Genomic DNA, 25,923 nt, shown 5'->3' on the forward strand with positions numbered 1-25,923 from the left:
GACAGTTGACAGCGGAATGATCCAGGCAACTCCGCCTCCTTTGACAGGGCAATTCTGCAATGCAAAGCATCAGCAGAGCATATGCAGCGGAAATACCCCTATCACTACTTCCACGGACTTATCCAAAGATGTGAACTCGCTATCCTCGCCTATTCAAAACATCAAACATACAAGACGTTGGCAGGGATAACCTGCACATGTGCAAAGTCACAGGATGGACCGTGTCAGATCGCCAATGCGCCATTAATTACTCCGTACAGACAGATACATATGCAGCCTATTACATGCGACGTGACCTAGTACATATCCGTAGCCTTTCGGCGCTGACTTGGCCTGGGGCCGAGTCGGGCGCGACGAATGGGCCAGTCGGCTCAATGATTCTCGACGTAGCTGAATATCTTTCTTTCTTTATATACGGAGTTTATATGGACATAAACCGATAACATTTGAAATACAGAATCAAAAGTGGTACGGATCACAATACACATATGTTGTAGTCCAAGGTTGCGAAGCTGTTAGGCAGATCGACTTGGCTGCGCATTGTGGCGATGTGGGATGTTTTCTTTGTTGTCAATGCGAAAAGACCCACTCGACGGTGCTGTATTGGACGATTATTGTATGGATATTGCAATGCCATGGCATACATAAGTACATATGGAGCCTGTGGAGTGGATTAACGCTCTAGGTATGACATGCATGAATTCGAATGGAGACTGTTGCGCGCATTTGTGTCAGACGGATTTGACTGTTGTGCTTGTGTTTCTCGGCTCAAGACATCGGAGTCAGGTGAGAAGTATATTATATAGCGTGTATATACCTACATGTAGTAGTCTATACTGTCTATGTGAGATACCTCGGTTGTGGTGATACCTAGAAGCAGTGCGTACTGTATATGTATTCAGAAATGTAAATCTAATAATCGTATGGTACCTCACGCTAGAAAACCAATCGATCTGATCTACCGGCCAAGTCTGCTCCTATCCAATCTGGAAAAGAGCATTCCATTCTCTCTCGTCATCGTGCCTCGAATAAATACCGCTAATGCACGCCCGAATCCAGCCCAATCACATCAGATCTAACTTCTGTCGCGTTTGCGTTAGCAGAGCAGAAACATAAGACTAAAATAGCTCCATTTTTGCGACATCGGCTTGTTCGCCGGTCGAATAATCTCTCCGATATCACTTTACTATTTGTCAAGTCCAGCCTCTTTTTTCTCTTATCGGAGAATCGAGCGGTCTGTTCCGCCGGTAATTTATGTACAGTACTGAAAGACCATATGATGTCGAGGTACTGATGTTATTGCCCTATAACATAATAACATAATGTTGCATTCGATGTACATGTGTACATTATAGTTACTGGGTACACTCCATACTGAAACTAAATATAAACATCTTCATGTTTGATCTTAGCGCTGGATCAACCCCAGGACTCGCCACAAATGCTCTTCATTTCCTTGATGAAAAGCACTGTTCCTGGGCAGGTCCGAACACAACCAACGCCGTACCATGGCAGCTTCTCCGATCCGACCTTATACCCACACTAAACCTTGATCGTCCACAGGGACTCGGCCCATCCAGTCAGACCGCGAGCCTGAGCGCCTGGCGAGGTAGCTATTTGCGATCTGCTTCCGATGTAGTATTGCTACACCGTTCTCCGTACTCCGTACTATCCACTATTCGGAGACATAGCGTCAATACGGAGTACTCCGTACGGAGTCCAATATCCAATATCCAATATCCAATATACAAAATGATAGCTAGGCGTTTGTTATCGTCAATATACGGTGTCATAATAATGATATCTGGAGTAATAGTCCAGGCCGTATCAGCCAATTGTTCATCGCCGGGCCCATTGCTTTATCCAGGCACATGGCCGAGAACTGCGCAGATCAATCGACAATACTACGCCGTAAAGAATTGTGTCTCTCCATAGCTCGCGGGAGCTCCACTAGCCTCCATATCTTCTATCCACTCCACTGCTATGAATTGTCATTGCCTGGATTGCGATTGCGTGTTTCGAGTAAATATGCGGCCAGTTGATCGTGTGCGACATTTGACTTGGTCCTGGCCGGGATGCATTTTCGCCAATTGCCGTTATTTCAGGCCTTCGGTCCCCTCGATGTCCCGGCGCTGATCATCCGTGCTGTCACCCCACGTCTTTTTGCCGCTCGATCTGGAATGGCGTGGTTGACTTGGTGCCTTTTTATTATGATTTATGGTTCTGGTAAGTCAAGATACATAAGAAGAATACAACTGTGGTAGGTCCGAAAAATTCAACCGAGCCATTCGACTCTCGAGTTCGGTTGTCTGTATTAACGGTTTCATTGTGGACCTATAATGACGCATGGGGCCGAGACAAGAGCCTCACTGTGCAAGAGAATTAAACAGAGTGACATACGAGGCGAACTCAGGCACACCGTATTCTTCTTTGGGCTAATCTGATTAAATCAAGGTCAATCCGGAAGGAATCTACGATATACTGTTAAGGTGCGCCAATGACGCCTTATCGACTGAGTACTATTCTTCACAGAAATAAACCACCCAACCCGGGTGCATAGTCACATATCCGATGAGCTACCCGGTAAGGACAAAAACAAAAACAAAAGGCCCGGCTGAAAGTCCGATCAGGGGTGTCAATTCCGCCATCCCGCATTGATGCCAGCACTGGCCACTACCGGCCCCCCATGATACGCAGGGATGGGCGGAGAATTTAAGTGGGACGTTTTGATAGCTAGACATTGTCTGAGCCGGTGTTTTATCGGCTGTAATTTATTGTCTCGATGAATTACTGCGTAAAACACGGAAAAGGGAAGTTGACTGCGCTGCATGTTACATAGTGTATATTGTCAGATCATCTGCGAAGCGCGGTTATGCAATGACGTTTGGTGGAATCGGCGCTCGATGTATGGCTAGCGCTCATACAAGGATGCCCTTGTTCGCTAGTATATATGTAGTGTCAAGTGTAGTGCCTAAGAGTGCAGGTGCAGTATCATCGCATGATTAGGGCCAGTGGCGTCTGCCCCTGAGTTACTGATGAGCTCATGACGAAGCGATGGCTTTCTCAATGAGGACCTGCATCAGAAGATTGGTTGGAACTGACGGATATCGGCGCAAGGCTGTTTCCTGGGGTTAAATCTGTCTATTTAGGCTATATGGCATTTACGAACGGCTTCGCTGCGTTGCGTAACCAGTATTAGCTGTGTCCAACACCGGCGAAGTATGTTTGGGCTGAGGTGTACGATGCTCTAAATATCTAGAGGAGACATGTCTTCGCCAGAACCAATCCCCTTCATCTACAATATAGGGCTTTCGGATATACTCCGTGGCTCAATGTCGGACATATCGGATATATTGCTCACGAGGTCAACACGGCAATTACATTATACTTGCATGGACGCATGCAAATTATTGGAAATAGGTCGGATGCCTTTAGTATGTCGATGTTCTTAAGGGGAAAGCCAGACCCTTGCAGCTTATTCACCATTGGGATAGTCCGGATCAACCCCGACATCAACACAGCTTAGAGACAGCTCACTGCGTCGGAGCTGGGGAGGGTGGCTTGCGGCACTGCCATTTCATTTGTCAACCACCCCCCTTGACTCATCTCGGGTCACCTGCAGCCTCCTTAGACTCTCCCTAGTGTGCAACTAGTGCATTGTCAAGTCCGGGGGATTCTGCAAAAGAGGTGTCCGTGCGACCAAATGCGAGTCTACAATGTATTCCAGACATGGCGAGGGTTGGAAAAAACAGACAAAGGAAAGTTGACAAAGAAGCGTTCATAGCCGTGTCTGTGTGACCGCTTTCCTCTTTGTCTGCATCCAAGTCCACCTTGGAATGACCCCAAAGCTGTGTTAGCACCGAGATACTGGATCGTCACCATAACCCCAGATCCGACACCGATCCGATGGGGTCGGCTGCACGCCCAATGGGCTAGGGTGCCCATGCTCGCCTCGTTCCGTGCGACCCAAACTCAAAACGGCGTGGCGTAACGTGGACAACGAGTCCTTACAGCGACGGGATGGAGATTCTAGAAAACGCTCGAGGGGCAGATTCCGGGGAAACCCAATTAAAAGTCTGGGGGAGCCAAGGACCCGAAAAAAGGAAAGAAACAAAACGACCCCATCCAATGTTCCCTTCAAATTACAACCCTTCGCCACGCCAGACCATGTGCCATAGGGAACCGGAGGATATTCCTTGTCGGCACATCCAATTGCAGCACAGCCGTGCGTGTTATGTACATATTCCGTTTTATGTCTGGGGGAATTCCCCACACGAACCCTTTTTTTTTTTTGACTTGGTCTCCCCCACAAAAATGGCGCATGGATCTTTCCGCTTGTTTATACCCGGACACTCCGCTCTCGGGATGGATTCTGGAATGTTTCGTTTCGATGTCGAAGTGAGCCTTGGAAAGGAGGGAATTGGAGGCGAATGGGAATAAAAGAAAATAAAAGCTGATAGACCGGTCACGAGTTCTATACTACATATAGATTACCATTATGATAAAAACGTGTATGAGCTTGTTATGCTCAGTAACTCTCGGGCCCACCCCGATACTTCCAGGAGGCTTAGAGGATAATATTAAATAATTAAAACAATATCCACCCGGGGCAGGAATTTGGTTAGTGCAGCCGCGTATTCTTTACGATATACACACCTGGGCAGTTATCATCAGTTGATGCAATTCAGTTGAAACCCCAAATTCCCAAATTCCCGAATCTCCGAATTCCTATTTAATTCAATCAGTCAATTGCATTCCAGAGCATGCAATTCATGTTTCATGAAACGGTAAATAACATCGTACGCAAATAACACAATACTAGTCAAGTCTGGCGTTACGCCGCTAGTCCCAACACGGCAAGTACGTGGAGACCAATCTCGTTGATAACCAGAGCCAGGAACTGGTGGACATCCGGTAGAACGTGCGTGTCCGTAAGATTCAGTCTACGCCGCATTCGGTATCACCCTAGTTAATCGTGGGGGCATCATTGGCAGAGACGATCAGCCCGTGTGTCGGGGATCCACCACCTGCGCTCTGTATCGGTACCGTCTGCTGACTCGTCCGTCACTCGTCTGCTGTGCGGTTGTCTGGGCCTGACATCGCCCTGGTTGGTAGTTGCCTCGTATGTACCCTCGGTGTACCTTTGTCCTCGGACCCTCTTATCACCGGTACCTCCAGAGTACTTCCCCCCAGCATTTCCCGGTTCCTCTCTACCCGCCACTACTGCCACTGCCAACGGTGTATGTAAGTACCCTGGCCCAGGTACCTCTCGCTCTGCTGTAGAACGACTCTGGATACTCAACCTTCGGAGGCAATTTCGAACTTCCCAACTACTTCCACCTCTCCTGCCATCCGTCTCTTTTCATCATCGTCGCTTCCCCGGTGTTGTCGTGGGTTCTCATTGCTTATCGACAATTGCCTATCTGCACTCCATCGGTTATCTTTGGCTTATCCAACTCTCTCCAAGTTGCGAGATCAATTCGCTCAATGGATGCCCGAGTTTAAAAGCATATACAAGTCACTGCTTTAGCTCCGCCAGTCTGATGTGAGTGATCTGATCGAAGTGCGATGGCTGAGTATCATTCATGTTGGTGCAGTCCGCTGATGTCGCCGATTACAAACAGACGTCAAGCACTAGGCTCCATACCATACCCCCCCCCATACCGGTCTCAGGTCCTCATACCCTGCAATAATCGAATCTCATTCAACCTCTTCTCCAAACACACGCCGAATCCTTCGATAGACCGACTGTAAATTTGTTCGCCTTATATTGGTGGGTCCCCTTCATCTATCTCACGACAAGGTTCCTGATAGCCTCGGTACCTTGGGTCGTTGTGATAGCAACCCTCTACGCATCATGCAAGACACATGCTGACTTGATGTCATTTGGATGGAACAGTCGTTGATGCGGCACATTGTACAAATTTGAAAGATCAAATATCGTGCCCGACGCGATCTTCGTTCCATCATACGATTGACGCAACCTCTCTTTCTTAGCAATTTCCCGAGTCGCAACGACTTCGCCACCTCCGAGACCTGTGAGCAAGACTTTGGTCTGTGAGGAGTTTCCAAAGACTAGAATGCTATTGGATGCTATGGTCGGACAAGATCAGGACCATAACCCAAAAGTGGTGGACCTTGCCAGTATCCACGAAATTCCGGGAAATATGCCTGGTGAGTTTCGCAAAGACAATTCCCTCGGTGCAATTCTTACCATATGTAGCTCCAAAGGACGCAAAGAAGCAGACCGACCTGAGCGGTCAAATGGGTGCCAATGGCAACATCCCGCCCCCTAAAACAGATAAGCCTCGGCCCCACGTCTGCACCACCTGCGGTCGCTCATTTGCGCGATTGGAGCACCTCAAGCGCCATGAGCGCTCCCACACAAAGGAGAAGCCATTCGAGTGTCCGGACTGCGCGCGGTGCTTCGCTCGGCGCGATCTGCTCCTGCGACACCAGCAGAAGCTACACATGACCACCACGCCATCTTCCCGACCGAGAAACGGTCGCCGTGAGAGTACGGGCGCCGCACCCGGTGCTAACCGGGTTCGCAAGAATTCCATTGCCAACAGTTCAGCTTCTTCGATGCGCCCGAGGGCCAACACCATCAGCCACGTTGAGGGGGCGGCATTGGGTATCCCCGGTGCCGGTAATCCGTCATCTGCGCCCACCCAATCGGCTCACGCATATCACCCCAGCCTTAGTTCTTCGGTCGGCTCAAGTATGGACTATAGGGGATTCGGCTCTGGACACACTTCGATGAACGGCCTCGCGAAGATCGAAACTTCCGGACTTCCTATGGACATGTCCGGAGGACTTCGGACTGCTCCCGTGTATGGGAGCTTTGACACGGGTATCGATGGCATGCTGATGGGCCACGGTAGCACCATCAACCCAGCGCAATTACACTTTGCAGGATCCCCACAAGGCTTCAACGATTCGCCCTCGTCTCCGTTCGGTCACTATCACAATGGACTTTCAACCACTGCGGATCCCATGATGGATGAAGATATGCACTTTGACTGGATGAACGGGTTTGACACAGGCATGGTTATGGGAAATGGCAACGACTCAGTCATTGACGAGTCATCGCCATCCGCAATGAGCACGGGTAGCCAAAGCGGAATCAGCGAGGCCATGTTGGATGGTCCGAATCGCATTCCTATCTCTAACGGTTGGCACAACGCGTTCACTGCCCACCACCCGGCCAACCAATTCGCCCTCGACTTTTCCCCAACGACGTTGAACGATCTGGGGTTCCCCCCGGAGACAGTGTCTCCCAAGTCTCTAATGGCCCAGAATCCGTTTTCTGAGACGTACGCTACCCCCCCATCTATGACCTCGGTCGGCCAGCCCGTCATGGGAGGACATTCTCAGAGTATGTTTCCCTCTATGGCAACCAACGGAGAATCTCCTAATCCTCTCAACGTTCCTTTCCCGAATAGTGCCCTACGAAATGAACATTCACCAGTCTCAACGGATACATTTACAGACTCCACACGACAGGCTCTATTAGCGAGCATGTCGACCCCCACTGGCTTCAATCATCGCAAGTATTCCCAGCCCGCAAGTGGACTTCTAAACAGTCGCGAGTTGTTCGCCCGTTCGACTGGCTTCAACAGCTCCAGTCAACTGCCCAGCACCTCGGACTTACAACGGTACATTTCGGCCTACATCACCTACTTCCACCCCCACATCCCGTTTCTCCATATCCCCACGCTCAATTTCCAAGCTCCCCAGTATACAAACAACCTGCGCACGCCAAGCGGACACCTCAATCTCAGCTCGACCGGCGTCGCTGGAGGCGGGGGTTGCCTGATCCTCTCCATGGCGGCTATTGGTGCTCTGTACGAATACGAATCTGCCGCCTCCAAGGATCTCTTCGACGCCGCGAAAAAGATGATTCAGTTATACCTCGAAGAACGACGAAAGGCCGACATGTCTGCTGCTCTCAATCGTTCACATTCCTCCCGCGATAGCTCAGTACACAACACCCCGCTTTGGTTGGTACAAGCAATGCTCTTGAACGTTATATACGGACACACCTGCGGCGACAAGACATCCGCAGATATTGCTAGCACACACTGTGCTGCTTTGGTCAGTCTTGCACGCGCAGCCGAATTGACACATCACCTGGACCCCAAGAACCTGCCGCAAGATCATCTTGTTGCTGGTAAAAATGGAAATGATTCTGCTGGTGACTCGGAAAACTGGATGTCTTCGTCGTTTAGTCAACCGAAAGAGCGCCGAGATTGGCTGAATTGGAAGATTGGAGAGGAGCGGAAACGTACCCTCTACGCTATCTTTGTTCTTTCCAGCTTTCTCGTCTCTGCCTACAACCATTCACCTGCACTCACAAATTCGGAAATTCGCCTTGATCTTCCCTGTGAAGAGGACCTTTGGGCAGCCGAATCACCCCAGGCCTGGAAGAAGATGGGCGGCCAAACAAAAACCTCGTCCTTTTCTACTGCTTTGACGTCTCTTCTAACTGCCAGCCAACGAGAGCAGAATCAATCGGCGAACTTGTTCCACAACTCTGACGATCTCTCTAATTCTGAAAACCGCCCGAGTACTTTCGGCTGCCTGGTACTCATCTACTCACTCCACAACTATATCTGGGAGACTCGCCAAAGGCACATGGGCCGACAATGGACACCGCAGGAGACCGATGCTATGCAAGCCCACATCGAGCCCGCTCTACGGGCATGGCAAGCAGCATGGGCTAGCAACCCTGTCCACAGCCTAGAGCGACCGAATCCGTTCGGGGCTGGACCTTTGTCTGCAGACAGCATCCCCCTTCTAGATTTGGCCTATGTTCGTCTATTCGTCAACCTAGGCCGATGCAAAGAGGCGTTCTGGCAACGCGATTGGAATGGCATGGCGGATGAGCTCGCACGTGGTACTGAGATTTTCCAGCACTCAGATGCTGCAATGAACGACGTTGTCGATCCGTCTCTCACGGGTCACATTGACGTGAGACGAGACTCCATCGCCGATTTAGGAGTTTCAGATCTAGCCATCTCCAAGACACCGACACAAGATGATCCCATGCATGCTCTCTCCAATATATATAAGATGGGCCAACCTAAGCGTGAAAAGCACCTGCGCAAAGCAGCATTCTACGCAGCAGATTCTATATCTATGTCGGATCGTCTTGGTAACACTTTTGCCGAGTTCTCGTCGCGTGAACTACCCATCCAGTGCGCGTTGTGTGCTTTCGATTGTGCACAGGTGCTCGCGGAGTGGATCACTACTGTTCAAGAACGGGTGGGCCCCTACCTTGGTATCCTTGGCCGCGACGATGTCGACTTGACTCAAGTACCTGGAGTCATGCTATTAGAAGACGAGGACTGCAAGCTGGTGGACAAGATCAAGGAAATCTTGCGGAGTATTGAGATGAAAATGCAGCGCCAGTACCAAACTGGAAATTCCATGTCCGCGCTGAGTGCTGTGCAACGGCTACCCAGTCTTGTGGAAGGAGGATACGGATGTAAAATATTGATTGCGACAGCCAGTCTTTTGGAACGAGCTGCTGTCTGGCCAGGTTAGTTTCAGCCATCCCCAAACTTCCACAAATCAAAACGATTCTCTAACACCTACCCGCAGTGACGAAACTGATGGCCCGCTCTCTGGAAGCCCAAGCCATGCGAATGAAGGAGCGTACCGAGCACTCCGTGATGATGACCCCTTAATGACCATTCCCACCACCATATATTGCCCCCATCTCTCCAACTCCTATTTCGCATTCGCGCGCGCCCGTGTATCATGAATAAACAATCCCAGGCAACAACACCCCTTCTTCCCATCGAAGCATGTGTATCTGCACCAATAACCCGCACCCGTTCCCTCCCTCTCTCTCGCAACATGCGTACCGCCTTTGATACCCTGCTTTGAGACTTTGATTATCTGTGTCATAGACAAATTGCCTGCTCATGTCATTTCATGTTTCTCCGATTGTTAGCGTTCTTGCTTTTTGTAACCCCCGACTGATGTCCTTGCTGTGGTGTGATGTTGAATTGGAGTGTGGAAATTTCTGGTTTCCTTTCCTCGACTTACTGACTTCGGTCGAGGCTGAGATTTCATTATTCTTTCCTTTGCCTGTGCGGTGTTTGATTATCCAGAATTATACTTCGTGTGAATATGATTTACCTTTCTTCAAGGGTTGCTGTTAGTATGTAAATGCTAGATCACGATCTATATATGCCAACTTGCAATTAGAATGGTTATAGCTGCTCTGTAATTTCGTCATGATCGCAACTGCTGAAGTTGGGTGCCTAATGTATTCAAAAGTGGTAGAATACTATTGGGTAAAAGTGACAAGGGGTCACGTGAATGAAAAGGTATTTCGGACAAGGATAGAGCAGGCGATACCGCCATCGTCCACTCCTGCTTTTGGCCATGAGCTCGTCTGCCAAGCGCCCTGGGCGCCTCGGGGGCACCAAGTCCAAGACCGGGTGCGATACATGCAAGTCAGTTGCCCCCTAGAAAGTCGATTAGTAGCCGTATTTGACATTTGATTCGCAGAATTCGCCGCGTAAGGTGTGGAGAGGAGAAACCACACTGCCTGAGATGTACTAGTACAGGACGGCGGTGTGCCTATGGCGGGGGTCATGCCAGGACCATTATCGGGCGACTCCAGCCGGACATCACACCCTACACAAGTCAGGGATCGCGAGAGCGTCGTTCTTTCGAATTTTATTTCCACCAAGCTGGCCCATCACTTTCAGGAGTCCTGGATCAGGCTTTCTGGAGAGGATCCGTCCTCCAAATATGCCGGGTAGAGCCACTTATCTGGGATGCGATCATCTCGCTTAGCGCGCTCTACGAGCGACCTCCCATTTACGAGACGTCGCCGTGGTCGCTTATAAATGATCCCGCCGCGGTACGACATGAGTACCATCACGAAGCGCTGGTCTGGTACTCGCGCTCACTGGCTCTTCTACAGCAACGTATTAATCAGGGCACGGCGGACCTGACGGTGTCCTTGGTCAGCTGCATTCTCTTTATTGCCATTGAGCTTTTACAAGGAAGCCGCAAAGCTGCTCAGATCCTGTACAAACATGGTGCGCAGCTGGTTTTCAGTGCTTCGTCAACAGCGACTTCGACTATTGCAACCCTCGAGCCTATCTTTCGCCGTCTGGGGACATGGGTCTTCCTCACCAATGGACTACCTGAAGAAAGCTGCGATCTTCATTTGGCTGTTCCAGACGAGCAATTCAAATCCATCGAAGAGGCGAGGAACGTCTTGTGTAGCATTGTAGCCGAAATGAAGGCCCTTAACATTGACTCCAAAGCTTATATACACCGAACAGCAGATGGCCGGCTGCACGAGGTATCGGAGTTGGCGGCCAGACAACAGCACCTGAAAACCCGACTCGCTCAATGGTATCGCCTCTTTACAGACTTGAACCCTATGCTTACCTCGAACGTCGACGGTGCAACTGCGCTTCTTCTAATGACATATAAGAGTGTCTTCATCGAAGCAGAAGCCATGCTGAACCCTGATCAAAGTGTATATGACGCCTACGAATCTGAATTCGCCCAGATCATTGACCTGGCCCCCACCGCGGTTGCATGGACACGCAGCTCGGAAGGGAAACAACCACCATTCATGTTTGAGATGGGCGTGTTCCTTCCACTTTTCATAACAGGGCTCAAATGCCCCTTCCCACAACTACGCCGCCAGGCGTTACGGTACATGGGGGAAGCTCCCCCGGCACAAGGGCTGTTCATGTGCACTCCGGCCGCTCATATCGTGGCCATTCTTATTGGGCTAGAAGAGAACCCCGACACCATGCCAGAAAAGGTCTCGCAGGTATATGAGCTGCTGGCCAAACCGGGGCATATCCCACCAGCCCAGCATCGCACATGTGATTTTAGTGTGTCGTCAGTCATGGATAGGCATGGTAGGACGCGGAATTTGTTGAATTATACACTTTACCATTTTGATGATGAGGGAAGGATACAAATCGTCGAGAAAACGCTGCCATTCCCTGCATGAGGTCATCAGCTTTAATATTTTTTATGATAATACGATCTAATCTCTGAGAACACTTCTACAAAGACTACTAGAAAAGACTGTCGTCTAAGCGCAGAGTATGTATTCTTGCTCTCTTTTAGTTCTTAGTATATCTACAGTATAATTCTTTATTTATTCAACCCGCACGACCTCGTCTAGTAGTTTGTTTTATAGAAATAAAGAGTGCAAAATAATTGCGGTGAGCCAGGCGGTCAAGGCCTACTATGGGATTAGGGGATAAGGTATGATGACATAATATTTCCCCACCCGTGGGTCTCAAGGTTGCTGGGGCATCAAACGCGTTAAGTGGTTTCGCGAACCATAATCTCTGCTATATCTGCCTGGTATCAATCGCACATGGCCAGTCTATCTCTGTGCTGGAAATGAATACAGCCTCCAAGCATCCACCTAAAACCCTCCCATCGCAGCGTCCGACAGCCGCGGCTTCTCCACCCAAGAATTAATGTCCGCTCAGCTCGAAACTCAACCCCAATGCCCTATCCACGGCCTGTCTCCCCGGTCTCTCTCGAAACATGCCCGCACTCATCCTCGGAGATAGACTCAGATGACCTGGTTGCCTCGGATGATGAGTTGGATGGTGCTGCCCGAGCTGCAAAGCGTCAGCGGGTCGAGAAGTTGGCGGAGTCTTATCTGCAGGGCAAACCGCTGTTTATTCTCTCCTCTTCGCTCCGAGGCCCGCTTGATAATGGATGGGCGAATCCATGGAAGAAAAACAGGACACGGGGTACTGGCGCAGCAGTGAAAGCTCGCCAGAAAAATGTTCCCGAGCCGGTGGTCCTGGAAACTGATTTGCAGGCCTCGAAATACCGAAAGGATCTATCAGTTGGTACTCGTCGTCCGGATATTCCAGCGACATCTTGGAACTCCCCTAGGATCTCTGTGCAAATCGGAGACCGTTCGTCACCCTCTAAATCGCCACGGAGACATCCCAAGGAACCCATCCCGCGCTCGGGGCATACTGGGCAAAATAGAGCGTTGCGACGGTCTCCCATCAAATCAAAGGAACCGCCGTCGGCGACAGTGGATGAACCGTCGTTAATGCCGCCTAGGACAGCGGATTGGCTGAAGAAGGATCGGAAGCTCATGAACTTCACCAGGTTTGAACCGCCGAGCTCGCCAACAATATCTGTTGCTTCTCGTCAGTCGGACAAAGCTGGTCGACTGGCACCGCGCTCTGTTCAAGTCCAGGTCCCACAGACGCCGGCATCTCCAGAAAAATGCCATCCTGTCAAGCCTGTCCTAGCAAAGACAGCTCAGAGTGCTCGTGTGAACTCGAACGAGCACGTATCCCTGCGGTCCATTCGGGCCACCTTGAATTCACCTAAGGACCCTACTGTTCCTTCTCATTTGCCCCGGGAGCCGTCTCTCCGAATCGTTGATTCTTCCTCTCAACTGCCGAGGTTTGAATACCGGAGGTGGCCCCGTGAACGTTCTAGTCAACAGCTGAAGACTTCCCCTATGCGAGATGAAAGCATCTTGCAAGAAGAGACTTTTATACAGGAGGACAGCCCTCTGAAAGAAAAATCCATAGTCGATCTCGAACCTGCCAGTCCTAGTCCCGCTAAGGATCAAGCATTGGATCCTGCTGAACCTGAACCCGAACCCGAACCTGAACAACCACAACCACGACCTAGAACTGAAACTGAAACTGAAACTGAAACTGAATCTGAACCTGAACCTGAGCCTGAACCTGAGCCTGAACCTGAACCTGAACCTGAACCTGAACCTGAACTCGAACTTGAATTTGAACCCTCGGTTCCTGAAGAAATACCAGTTCAGAATGAGGACTCTATCAAGAAAGATGCAAGCCATAAGACCTTGTCGAAAGAAACTAGGTTTGCAGATGAGGATGATCTCATAGAGGATAATCTTGGGGTGGAGGAAGCCGCAGCAGAAGGTGCCGCCGATGCAGAGGCTGTGGCGGAAGATGTTACAACCGAGAAAGATATATCGACATTCCAAAACACAGATCACTCTGGATCAACTGAACATAACACCTACGATGATCTCCCTTCTGCCCAACAAGTGCCACCCCCCTTGGGAGTGTCAGACCGGGTAACGTCGCTTCACTCGACGGCTTTGGCAAGAGTAGACCCAGGACAAGACTCTCCCCAAAGCCCCGATACCCAGCTTTCGACCCTGGCTGCCCTTTTGCATGCCCAGAGGTCCTTTCAAGACGACCTGGACAGTCCAGAATTTCACGCTGAGACACCGGATTCGGACCGAGCAGTGCATTCACCCGATGCTTCACTTCGCTCAGCCAATGTCACTCCATTCTACCGTCTAGAAGAGTCGATTCGACGTGATCTAGAACGGAGTTCAATATCCAAGAACAAGGATGGGATGCATGCAATGAGCACGCAATTCATGCTCGATGCAGCTACACCTTTCAATTTCAGCACTGAGCAAGCTGGTCAAGATCGGAGCTTGAAACCCACGAACAGAAATATGACGCAAGCAATGAATACGCAGTTCATGCTCGATGCAGCTACACCCTACGCTTTTAGCACAGAGAAGAGACAGCGTACATCCCGACCAGACTCAGGTTCACCTACGGCGAGAGGCTCCAAGAGAAAAAGAACGGCCAATATCGGAAGCCCTTCTCCTTCTATTAGGAGTCAATCAACATCTGTCGACAACGAATATCACACTGCGGAATCCCAATCAAGCGAAGATGATGAAAGCTCACGATCAGTGGCCGAGCAGTTGGACCATCAATTAACTTATCAATCCCCCACAGAAGCTGCGTCCTTACCCCTCACCTTAAGCGAATCGGTGCCAACAACAGGCCAGGATGGACAAGGCGTTCGCCAGGGAATGGAGAGCTTCAACCTCAGTCAGGCAATTGCGGATGCTGGTAGTTGGCTTCAACAAAGTTTTGATTTCATGAGCAGCGCTCGGCCAAGCAGGAGTTTCAACGCGATTCCTACTTCTGACGCGCGCCCTTCCCCTTTAAACATGGATGTATCTCAATAACGAGAACTCCTTGATGCTAGCGACTAAGTTCCTCACTTCTTGGTCTTCCCATCTTCCCATTTTCTTATCTTCCATAGCGTGTTGAGAGCTCCAGCTTGGTAGCGAAGCTGTTCTGGACATGACAAGATCGTATAGATACTGCTCGACCACGGAGTCAAACAATCTGCACCCTATCAATCTCCTTTCAAAGGGTTTAAAAGACTATAAGACTTACAGACTACACAGCCTACTCAAATGGAACCATACTTCCTTTATTATCAATTCCTCGGCCATTTAGATAACGGCGCTATGATTCTCGTCATTGGCCATGAGCCACTTAATGTTTAGTCATCGGCTTGAAAGCATCTTCACTTTACTTCATAACTATGTACCGGATAATGGACTTAGTCATGAATTCCAATATCATTTTCGGTTATAAATCTAGAGCAACGGAGACGCAGGTGTCAGATTCCAGGACACTCTCAGAGAATAGACTGAACACTCGGCCAACGATACTCGATATAAAGTTCGGAGCTCTCAATATTAAAACATTCGGCTGATTGATTCTCTACACTAGACTTACTATTTTTCTTACCGCAAACAGCATCTTTAATGAGGAGAGAAGGGCAGCCTTAGCCATGGAAAACGGAATATTATTGGTAGTTGTTGAAACAAACAAGGGGCAATATATGATTCAGGATAGGCGACCAGAATACTAGCGTATTACTTATGAGATTGAAGAGCATGCTATAGGAATATAATAATCTCGAAATGTTTTGGGAAGGACTTTTGTCTGAAATCTGTTAGCTAGGAAATGGATAAGAATCGAACGCAGCCAGTTATCTCAGTCCTAAGCTGCCCTTAAGGACTAACTCAGACTATTTATTCTGCTGAGCGAAGAATAAGTTTCGAAACCGTTAGTATTCTAAGTTTGTCTCTACCTAACTATTCCGTTCGAATAAAACCTAATGTAACATTATTATATAGATTCTTCCGATGCCGCAGAGGACAATGACAGCTTGCTATAATAGGAAGCTATCCCAAAGCCAGGCATAGAAACGTACGCCTTTCAGCATGGGAAAATCCAAGAATAAACAGCGATTACATGCTATAGCCTGAGGCAGTTGGCAGTTTCGAAGTCCGGTACTATTAAATGCTTCCGAAATAAAGATAGTTGGCAATACCGAGGGAACATTTCAAGCCACTACTTATTAGGACATGTCTTATGTATGCTTGATACTTGGACTCTGAGTTCGCGACAAGTCCCAAAGGCCCAAATGAAAGATGCAAATGGGCTCCATTCTTATATAAAGGGCGTAGTTCCCAAGAGACTACGCAGGGGTCCTTTGGCTGACTGGATTTAAGTAACATGACCTTCTTTGAGATCTGAGAGGGAACAGACCCGTGCTTGAACCCCCCCAGTTTGATGTCACCTACTAAAATTCACTTCTACTTACATATGTTTAACAGATACGTCCAGATAAACGAATAACAAGCTGAAGATGAAGCAGATTGTTACTCACTCTAGATCAAAGTCAGGATGTTTGAGAATTTTTCAGTGTTATTGGGCACTCTGTCGCTCATCACTTCTTACTCTGTTCTTAACCGTTTGTTCTTTGCCGTTTGCTGTTCACAAATTGTTGCTGACTATTTGTACTCGACAAACAATTTCACTGATCATTGGGACATACAATAGAGCAACCAAACCCTCAATAAGATCTCAGACGTGAACCCTGCGAGTCAGTTCTAGCTTAGTAGGCTATTTAGTATAAGTAGTATTAAGATACAGTGACCATAAAGTAGCCATAGTATCCTTACCGATATTTATTAACTAGTATAGAATAAGATGATAAATTAGGGGACAACCGTTATCAAATTTAGAATAATAAAAACGTTCAACCAAGCAACCTTTGGCCTAATAGGCCGAACAAACAGGGCCCTATGGTTCATATGGGGTAATAGGAAGCGTGCATGTACAGCCAAGGTCGCGGTTGAAACGGTTACAGTTGTTAAGGAGCGCTGTTCTACTGTTAGTAAAAGTTCGGAGATCTACCATGACGACCTCGGGAGTTAGAGATCTCTTTTATAACCTAGACATTATAAGTAGGTAAGTATAATTAAACCGTTTGCATGCAGAATATGAGGACCTGTGAAATCGACGCCGAAAATATCAGCTTTTGACGCCAGAGCGGCTATAGTGCAATGCACATTAATATACACCTATAGATTTTGAATCATGCAAGTACTTATAGAAAGGGGTGCTCGTTGACTTACCAGCCTGCATTTGATTTTTGCTCAACATGAAATTAGTTGAGGCAGAGTGGTTCCAGCATGCCTCATTTGGGCAGACATCCTCACCAATGTTTCTCAACACTTGTCATGGACAGACACGGCTGAGCTGGTGCAAAACGATGCATGTGAGCAACCAGACAAACCGAGGAGTCTACAAATACCGCCCGTAAGATCTTCGTGCCACTGGATCTCTACATTTTCTATCAGCAAATCCATTGGAATGAAACAAGAAATGATCCTGCCTTGAAAGAGCGTCTCCTTCTCAAGATTGTATCACGCATGCGTTCGATCGTATTACAATCTCTCTTACACCAATTTAGATATGCAGGTCAAAATTCCAAAACAAAAGACGTTTGCTGGCTCATACGGTCATTGGACGGCTTAAATACAGTGCTCAGTGGCGCCCTTGATCACGGCGAACACCCCGAAGGATATCGCAATCCCGGAAATCAATATCACGTTCGGATACCGATCCCCATTTGAGCTTCCTGGTCCAAGGCCTAACCAAACCAGACTTCCCACACGGGGCGAGTAGGCCTAGGGCGCAGCCTCCGTAGCCAATATTGGTGGATTGCTCCCTTCATTGCGGTATTGTCCTGGTCTCGACTACTGCGCCATGTGTCTTGGACTTCCGAGGCGCTGTACCTTGCCCTTCATGTATCTTCCAATTTCCCGGATCGTCACTGTAAATACCTCTTTTCCCACCCCCATCAACCTAAAAACGTCCTCAACAGATGTGCCCTCTGCACCCTACTCTGACAAGTTCAACATCTTGAGAGACAAATCCCACAACTTCTTCTCGCCCTCCGGATCGAAGGCGTGTGGTGCAACACCGACCGCCAGTGTACCACCCTCGGGGACCGGGCCAGCTTCCTGGCAATCCTCCAGATAGACACCACCCTTGCCTTCCCATTCCTTACCAAGTGCAGCCGTTATGGTTGTGGCAGCGCCCTGAGCCGAGCTCTTGGCATACTTTTGCGCAAACTCACTTGAACCCCACTCCTTCAACGTTTCCGGGTCGACGTGGCGCTGTAGGCTTGTGGCAATACCACCAGGCATCAACGAGAGGCCGTGCAGACCCTTTGACCCGTATCGGTGCTCGATCTCGTTCGTCATCCAAATACAAGCTGTCTTGGCATTGCCATATGCCTTCCACGGCTCGTACTCACCCTCAAGGTTAATGTTGTCGAGCACAACAGAGCTCATGTGATGGCCGGCGGAAGAGACGTTGACGACGCGGGATTGGAACTCAGGTGTGGAACTGGACAAGAGCGTCTGCTCGAGTAGCTTGTAGAGAAGGAAGTGGCCGAGATAGTTGATTGCAAGCTGCGACTCGAAGCCGTCCACTGTCTTCGCCTCTGGGCATGCCATGATCCCCGCATTGTTGACCAAGACATTGAGCTGGGTTGACTTGGACAGAAAGGTCTTGGCCGCGGTGCGGACGCTTTCCATTGAGCCAACGTCTAGCTCAAGCAGCTCCACACGACCGGGTTCAAGTATCTCTGCCAGAGCTTGCTTTCCCTTCTCCAAATCCCGAACGCCAAGATACACTTTACCACCAGTTGCGGCGAGCGCACGACCAGTTTCAATGCCAATTCCTCCAGAGGACCCGGTGAGAAGAAAGACCTGTTTATGGTCAATTCCAGTTCTGGTCTTCAGCAGCAGCAATGCCCACCTTGTCCTTCATGTTATCGATCCGGTCGTTGTCCTTGAGAATGTCAAGAGCTGTAGGTCGAGCGTCTCCAGGCCCATTCTGCTCCAAGAAGGCCTGAGTGTACTTGCCATGCTTGCCAATGTGATTACTAATGAGCGGATTGGCCATGATGGTGATTGTGATGATGGAGGATAGCTGGTAGATTGAGTTTGCAAGTGGATGCTGGGGAGAAGGTGTATGTCTGGTGGGGCTTTATATAGGGTGCGGGGGAGAGCGTGGTGATGGGGTGACTTGCACTGGCACGACTTGGAACATGGGTCCAGAGCTGAAAGACTGTTCGAACCTCGGACTTTATTTCGGATTTTGCTTAAGACCGTTTATCGGGCGAGGATATTCAGACAGATCCACATTCAGTACTATACCCGTCCAATTAAGATTAACTCCATCAGCCACGATATTGGGCTTAAATCCACCATATGACCACATCATCGTTATTTAACAAAGAAGAAGGGAGCTGAAAATGTGGTTTCGTCTTTTTTCCGGAATAGGATAGCAGCCGAAACGAATCGCCAAAAAGACCATCGGGATAAGCCCGAGTCGGGCAAGCGGGGAGACAGGAACAAAGAAACCCCTGTTGGTCGGGCTGCCTTGATGGCTCCCTAAAGAGGGGCCTGAACCCTGGCCCCCATACGTCTTCGGACCCTACCAGGTTACCTACCATGAGAATGCATGCCTGGATGATTCAAGTTAGAAGGCACTTGAAGCGCCTCAATAAGTACGATGACATATGCCTTGATAATCAAAGTACCCGGATTCTGCTGGCGTTTGCAAGGCCAAAAATGAATCTTTTACTCCATATACACCATATAAATGCGGACTGGCAAACCGGTAAATAATCTGGAGATACCTACATCTGTATTTAGTCCATAAGTTTCATTTTTTGGACTTGCAACCACCGGAATAATGGAGATACCTGATTTGTATGGTGTCCAAAAGCTTCATCTAGGCAGGTTGATGTATTGACAATTCACCGTACACTGTATTAGGGCGGTATAGAAAGCAGTACTAATTCAGGTATCAAGGCATCAGGATTCCCCTAAAAAGGGGGTTTGAGGGTCGCACAATGCATCTTGCTTAAGCTTAATCTGTGTAACGCGCTTCATGCTTATATCTATTCTTGCTGAATCTATACATTTAGTTGTAGCGACGCGTGGTCTTGCTCCACTGCTCATTGCCGCTCATCTGGTACTCTAGGCCCTTCATATACGCCTTGGCAGCTTCAGAGCAGCCGTCTGGGGATGCGATCTTCTCTGCCACGATCTCGTCATGCACAGTCTCCCACTCCCGAGTCATAGACCAAAGCACGCGTTTCGTTGCGGGTATACCAAGCTTGGACTCCTCCGCCAGAACCTTCACAGCTGAACAAAGGAAGGCTCCCTCCTTGTGTCCAGTCCGAGACGCTTCCTCTTCCTTGTCATAACTGTATATGTCATTGACTACAGAAAGCTGCTTGGCACAGTTGGCTTCAAGGGCTTTCATATCCTGAAGCTCATCTGCACTGAGTCTAAGTCCCATCGAGAATCTCATTAGAGCCGAAAGCAACCTGGCCGAACAGTCAGTATCACGAGCTCGAATCCTGGGCGAGAACACATACGCCTTGCCTACATCCTTCTCACGGTACTCGAGATAATGCCCCAATTCATGGATGCTCAAACGCGCTCGATCTGTCTGCGCGCGCATGAACACGAAAGTCGGCTCAAGAACTTCGTTGGCCAGCTCCGCATCATGGGCGCGCATGCTTTCCCAGAGGTCATAGAGAATGAACTCTTCTGGCTTGGTTCGGTCCGGGAGCACGTCTCCACGCGATATCGGGATCAATCTGTTGTTGTAGGCTTCTCCATCCGCGAAAGACATATGCTCAAGAACATCTACCCTCGTCAGTGAAGGCTACATTAGGCCATGTCCTTTCGCACTCACCATCGATAAGGAAGAGAACGGTCAGCAGTCGGCAGGCAAAGTGGATGCGATCGTCCAGTGCAAGAGGGAAGTAAAGACAAGTAACCTCTGAGAACTTGGCATCCAAGAAGGTGCGAACAGCCTTGAAGCTGGGAAATTTCCAGTTCTCCAGGAAGTATCCATCGACTTCGTCCTGTACCTCCTTCACTCGTGGATGGCAAAGGTACGACCACTGAGTAGGAGGCGGAGTGATCGTCGTGTCATTTCTGGGCCTGATTGTCTCTTTGACCAGAGGGCTATTGATAGGGTTTTCAAGGTGCACGAACGGTTGGGCCAGGGAAGAAATGGTTTCTGTTGAGGTAGCCATGTCGACGCTCACCGGGTTTGAAGGGTTATACTCGTGGATAACAGCTTTCAGTAAGTGCGAGGAAGCATATCGTCGAAAAAATACCAGACTTCGGAAACTCGTCCAGTCTTATCAGGAGCTCGAATTGATCGTGTACGTAGGACTCCGACGACCTGGATGAAACTAATTCGAACTGTCACATCTGGTGTTCTTTCCGAGTTCGCGCCCGGTCAATAACCAGCTGTTTCGATGTGTCGGGCCGAGTACCGTATGCATTTGCGGATTTAATTGGGAAATTTCCTAAATCGGCAAATTCAGGTAGAGCGCCCTCACAGGAATAGTGTACTGGACATGTCGGCCCTATTAGGACATGCCGGCTGGGCTTCGTAGATTTGCACCAACCCCGGCCTGAGTGAGATGAGTCAGATACACTACTACTAAGCGGAAGCGACCATCAGCAACCTCTACAAACGCAGCTATTCAGCTTGCCCCTTTTGGTGATGAGATAATACAGAAGCTAGAAACCCCTACTGCCATCAATGAGTACAATCACTATATCGGTAAGGTAGACTGGTATAAACCACCAGAGAATTCAATTCTATAAGCAAAAAGGCTTGCGTATGGTCCTAATATAAGAGACAGGAATGTAGCAGCGTGGCTCTATATGTGAAAGGGCAATGTCGGCATGAATTCCATAGAAAATAGCCACTTCGAATTAGGTTTAATTGATTAAACTGCTTCGTATTACTGGATCATTACCGCAATTAGCAAAATAGGACGCCTTACTATGTATGCGCTAGTAAAAGTTGTGCTGACGGACAAGGGCATACTCGGGAGTGACTCGGTAGATACATAAAGATCCTGGCCCTGCAGCTGCATAGTACCTTTCTGCTTAATATTGTTGGCTCCAATTTTGATTTCAGTATCTTTCTAAACAATCATCATGCTTTCTCTTAAAGCTTTTTTGGCCCTTTCTCTGTCTATTCATCTTAGCCAGGGTCTTGTGGCTAGCGTCTCGCACCGTCGCGCTAATGCATGCACTGAGCTCTCACGAAGCTACCCTGACAGTACCATTCACCCTGGATCTTCAGTCTTTGCCGAAGATGTAATTGGTAATGATCTTCTCTCTATGCATGTCAAGCCCCCCACGCGGAAAGGAGGCTAACACTTGATGGTGTAGAGCCCTGGTCTCAGACTTGTCAAACTACGCCCACGTGTGTTTTTGCCCCAGCTTCGGCCGAGGAAGTAGCCGGTGGCTTGGCTATCCTTCGTAAAGCCGACCAGACCTTTGCTGTTCGCACCCAAGGGCATATGCCCATTCCTGGCGCTGCCGACATCAGCAATGGCGTGCTCATGGTTACCACTAGCCTGAATAGCGTACAGTACGCAGACGACTCTAAATCTGTTGTCCAGATTGGCGCAGGAAACCGTTGGCTGGACGTTTACAAAGTGCTTGCCAAAGACAACCTTGCCGTTGTCGGTGGACGCTTTGGACAGGTCGGAGTGTCTGGCCTTCTGCTTGGTGGAGGTATCTCTTATTTCAACAGCGGTATGTTAACGACCGGTCACTTCCATGAAAAATTGAACTAATTGAGCAAGACCACGGTTGGGGAGCGAACAGTGTCGTCAATTACGAAGTTGTGCTCGCCAACGGTACTGTATGCGCGGCAAATGCGCAACAGAACTCCGACTTGTACTGGGCCTTAAAGGGCGGTTCTTTCAACTTTGGTATTGTCACACGTTTCGATTTGGCAACCTTTTCGGTTCCATACATGTGGGGGGGTAGCGCTTTCTACGACGCCTCGGCTTTGGATCCCTTGGTCAACGCATACGCAAGCTACGCTGTCGCATCCGGTGGTTCCAGCGATCCTGCAGCTCATTCTGATCCCTCGATCCTGTACAACGTGACTACTGGCGAGGTATCGGGCTATGGTATCTATATGCACAGAGGTGACGACCCGGCACCTGCTGCTCTCAAGAACTTCACCGATATACCTTCTACATTCCAGGACTTCCGTGTTGGAAAGACAATTCTGGGCCTGGAGAACGACACGACTCCTGTGAACTTTGGAGTAGGAAATCGGAGACAGCTTTTTTCGTCCACTGCTTTGGCTTCCAGCGCTGAGGCAGTGTACTTGGTCAACCAGACTTTCTTCGACGTGATTGCAGCAAACCCACAGATCAAGACCACGACGGATCTCAGCGTCACCAATACCTATCAGCTTTTCACCCCTGGTATGATCAGAGCCGCAAAAGCCTCGGGTGGAGATCCGATAGGGCTCTACGACCCACTCGGCAACGGGGTTCTGGGTAAGCATCTTGCGACTGTGTCTAAAATTACCCAGTTCATGAACTAACTTCTTCACTAGCTGTTCTGTACGGCGGTAACTGGGCCGATGCCAAGGATGATGAGATAATCTACAAGTTCTTCCAAGACATGATCGATGAGCTCGACAACAGGGCGAAGAAGTTGGGCCTTTACTATGATTTTGTTTACTTGAACGACGCAGCACCCACTCAGACCAAGGACATCTTCCAGAAGTTCTCGAACGGAACAGCTTTGCCGAAACTGCGGGAGATCGCTGAGAGCTATGATCCAGACCAGGTCTTCCAAACTTTGACTCCTGGCGGCTTCAAGCTCATCAACAGCCCAGCATGAAAGCTTCGGGATGGGCTCTCCATGGCTTCCTCTACCGCCAAAGTCTCGTCGAGGTATATGTTTATCGTAGGATGTGGTTACTTTTTCATGTTTGTATAATGCTATAGAGAAGACATATACTTGGCTCACAGCCGCCCCTTAAGCCTGTTTCTCCACATACTTCCCCCTCCTATATCTAGAGTGATTCGGGAACACTAGGTGTCTGTACTATCCTAAGGCGGGTGATATTTTTATTCATTTAGTGAGGTATGTATACGAGCACTCGGCAAGATTTCCAAAGAAATATGATAAGGAGGGGCTAGGCAAGTGGCAAGCTCTTTGCTACCTACTTAGCTGCCTTACTTGAATGGATAACTTGTATAAAGCTGCTTGTTCAAATACTTGGAGAGGTACTTGGATACATAGTTGGCTAGGTACTCGGATGGATACATGGGTAGGTATAAGGCTCACATATCTATGCGGCAAGCATTTGTGACTGTACTTGATTGCGGGCGAGCCCCGACTCACGGACCTCGACTTCTACCTGAAGTCTGCTGTAGCTTGCTGCTTTTTGGTCAAGTCAGTGTTCCGCCAGCCAAACCAGACCGGCCGCAGATCAGCCAACTTTTCCTCCAATTCAGTGTAGTGTTCTCCCAACGTCAAAATTGTGCGCCCGTTCCACTTGCTTTCCAGATCTAGCACATTCTCTTTGCCGTAAGTCTCAACCATCCGTGGCTGACGGGCCACGGCAGAATAAACCACTGCCAGACCCACCATGTGAGCAGAACTGACGGGCAGTCCGGCTGCCATGAGCGGCCCGGCAATATCCATGGGGAGTAGCTTCGTGATGGTTGCCGCTGGCGCAACTGCATTGATTGAGATATCGAAACGGGGGAGCGTCGAACGCAAAGAACGAACGAGACCGACCAGACCCGACTTGATAGCACTATACACCGGCAAGTTCTGTTCAGGCGCGTATCCAGTCGCACTAGCAGTGATCACAACGGAGCCACCCTTCCCTTGTTTTCGCATGTAGCTGACCGCCAGTTTGGTAAACATGACGGTACCTTTGAAATTGACGTCTACCACCGCGAATCCAGGCTCCTTGAGTTCGCCCTGCTCGTCAAAAGTATCCTCGAAGTATGGCTGTTCTTCGGAGACGCCAGCGTTGGCCACGGCAATGTCGACATGGCCTGCTTGGGCAAAAGCAGCTTTGAGTTCAGCCCAAGATGTGATGTCGGCCTTGATGAAAGTCGAATTTTCAGGCGCTTCGCCACTGTCGGGAGGGTTGCGGTCAAACAGGAAGATTTTGGCTCCGGCTCTTGCAAAGATATTTGCAGCGGCAAGCCCAATACCGGAGGCTCCGCCGCTAATGACGACCACTTTGCCGTCGAGCCGCGGGATGTCTTCTTCTTTGATGTTGAGAGATGTCATAGTAGCTCTTGGGGGTTGAACTGAGACGTGGTGGCACCTTAATGTATCCAAGTGGAGCAGTAAAGGTATAGATGCTGGCTGCCATCGGGGAATCATGGCGTTGTTCCTTGACTTTCATGAGTTCTGTGATGGATTCGCCCAACTCGAAATATGCCCAGATAGGCAAAAAGCCGGAACAACAAGAACCTACTAAAACGGGATAGCTAGCAATCAAGTCATTTCGGTGTGCCTCCCGTTGCCGGTTTAAGAGACAATCCGAGCAGTTGCATGCTTTGTGAATTGTGATGCAAGGGGATGTCGAAGTCCGGCTTCATTTCCCAGTGTGAAGAGATTAGAAAAATCACAATTTTATTTCCAACGCCTTTTTGTGAAAGATTCAAATTCCGTTATTACATGCTGTTTAGTGTATTACTCTATAGTATATTATTCAACAGTTTGCTGGGTGTTGGATCAGGGTTACGGCCTATAAATAATCATCAAATTATCAAATCGTGAATATCCATGATTCAAATGGATTCTTTTGATATTTTTTTGGTGACACTGAGGTGCTTTAGAAATTCTCCTAGTAGATATCCTCACAGGTGCCCTGCAAAGTCATCCGCGTCTCT

At 49.1% G+C, this 25,923-nt stretch overlaps 7 protein-coding genes across 7 annotated transcripts; 4 read left to right on the top strand and 3 right to left on the bottom strand.

Annotated features, from left to right (window-relative positions):
- Positions 1-4,167: 4,167 nt before the first annotated feature.
- On the top strand, positions 4,168-9,692 carry amdX (putative C2H2 transcription factor (AmdX); the record flags this gene model as incomplete). Its single annotated transcript, XM_039074494.1, has 12 exons — positions 4,168-4,225; positions 5,179-5,240; positions 5,284-5,390; positions 5,531-5,545; positions 5,625-5,673; positions 5,744-5,773; positions 5,900-5,917; positions 6,114-6,174; positions 6,224-7,316; positions 7,367-7,378; positions 7,446-9,544; positions 9,607-9,692. The coding sequence occupies 12 exons, from the start codon at positions 4,168-4,170 to the stop codon at positions 9,690-9,692; spliced, it is 3,690 nt and encodes a 1,229-aa protein (XP_038933625.1).
- Positions 9,693-10,398: 706 nt separating this feature from the next.
- LCP9604111_1078 (Zn(II)2Cys6 transcription factor domain-containing protein) lies at positions 10,399-12,001 on the top strand (the record flags this gene model as incomplete). The annotated part of the gene is made up of 2 exons (XM_039074505.1): positions 10,399-10,469; positions 10,525-12,001. The coding sequence occupies 2 exons, from the start codon at positions 10,399-10,401 to the stop codon at positions 11,999-12,001; spliced, it is 1,548 nt and encodes a 515-aa protein (XP_038933626.1).
- Positions 12,002-12,511: 510 nt separating this feature from the next.
- LCP9604111_1079 (uncharacterized protein) lies at positions 12,512-15,016 on the top strand (the record flags this gene model as incomplete). The annotated part of the gene is made up of 1 exon (XM_039074516.1): positions 12,512-15,016. One exon carries the CDS (start codon positions 12,512-12,514, stop codon positions 15,014-15,016), a length of 2,505 nt encoding a protein of 834 aa, XP_038933627.1.
- A 3,021-nt stretch (positions 15,017-18,037) lies between these two features.
- LCP9604111_1080 (uncharacterized protein) lies at positions 18,038-19,109 on the bottom strand (the record flags this gene model as incomplete). Its single annotated transcript, XM_039074527.1, has 2 exons — positions 18,038-18,913; positions 18,963-19,109. 2 exons carry the CDS (start codon positions 19,107-19,109, stop codon positions 18,038-18,040), a joined length of 1,023 nt encoding a protein of 340 aa, XP_038933628.1.
- Positions 19,110-20,135: 1,026 nt separating this feature from the next.
- On the bottom strand, positions 20,136-21,264 carry LCP9604111_1082 (terpene synthase family protein; the record flags this gene model as incomplete). Its single annotated transcript, XM_039074539.1, has 3 exons — positions 20,136-20,544; positions 20,596-20,869; positions 20,919-21,264. 3 exons carry the CDS (start codon positions 21,262-21,264, stop codon positions 20,136-20,138), a joined length of 1,029 nt encoding a protein of 342 aa, XP_038933630.1.
- Positions 21,265-22,186: 922 nt separating this feature from the next.
- On the top strand, positions 22,187-23,902 carry LCP9604111_1083 (CAZyme family AA7; the record flags this gene model as incomplete). Its single annotated transcript, XM_039074550.1, has 4 exons — positions 22,187-22,355; positions 22,424-22,792; positions 22,843-23,553; positions 23,613-23,902. 4 exons carry the CDS (start codon positions 22,187-22,189, stop codon positions 23,900-23,902), a joined length of 1,539 nt encoding a protein of 512 aa, XP_038933631.1.
- A 519-nt stretch (positions 23,903-24,421) lies between these two features.
- Positions 24,422-25,315, bottom strand: LCP9604111_1084 (uncharacterized protein; the record flags this gene model as incomplete). The annotated part of the gene is made up of 1 exon (XM_039074561.1): positions 24,422-25,315. The coding sequence occupies one exon, from the start codon at positions 25,313-25,315 to the stop codon at positions 24,422-24,424; it is 894 nt and encodes a 297-aa protein (XP_038933632.1).
- Between the last annotated feature and the right edge of the window lie 608 nt (positions 25,316-25,923).

The sequence above is a fragment of the Penicillium roqueforti genome, assembly GCF_015533775.1.
Source record: "Penicillium roqueforti strain LCP96 04111 chromosome Unknown scaffold_01, whole genome shotgun sequence".
Lineage (NCBI taxonomy): Eukaryota > Fungi > Ascomycota > Eurotiomycetes > Eurotiales > Aspergillaceae > Penicillium > Penicillium roqueforti.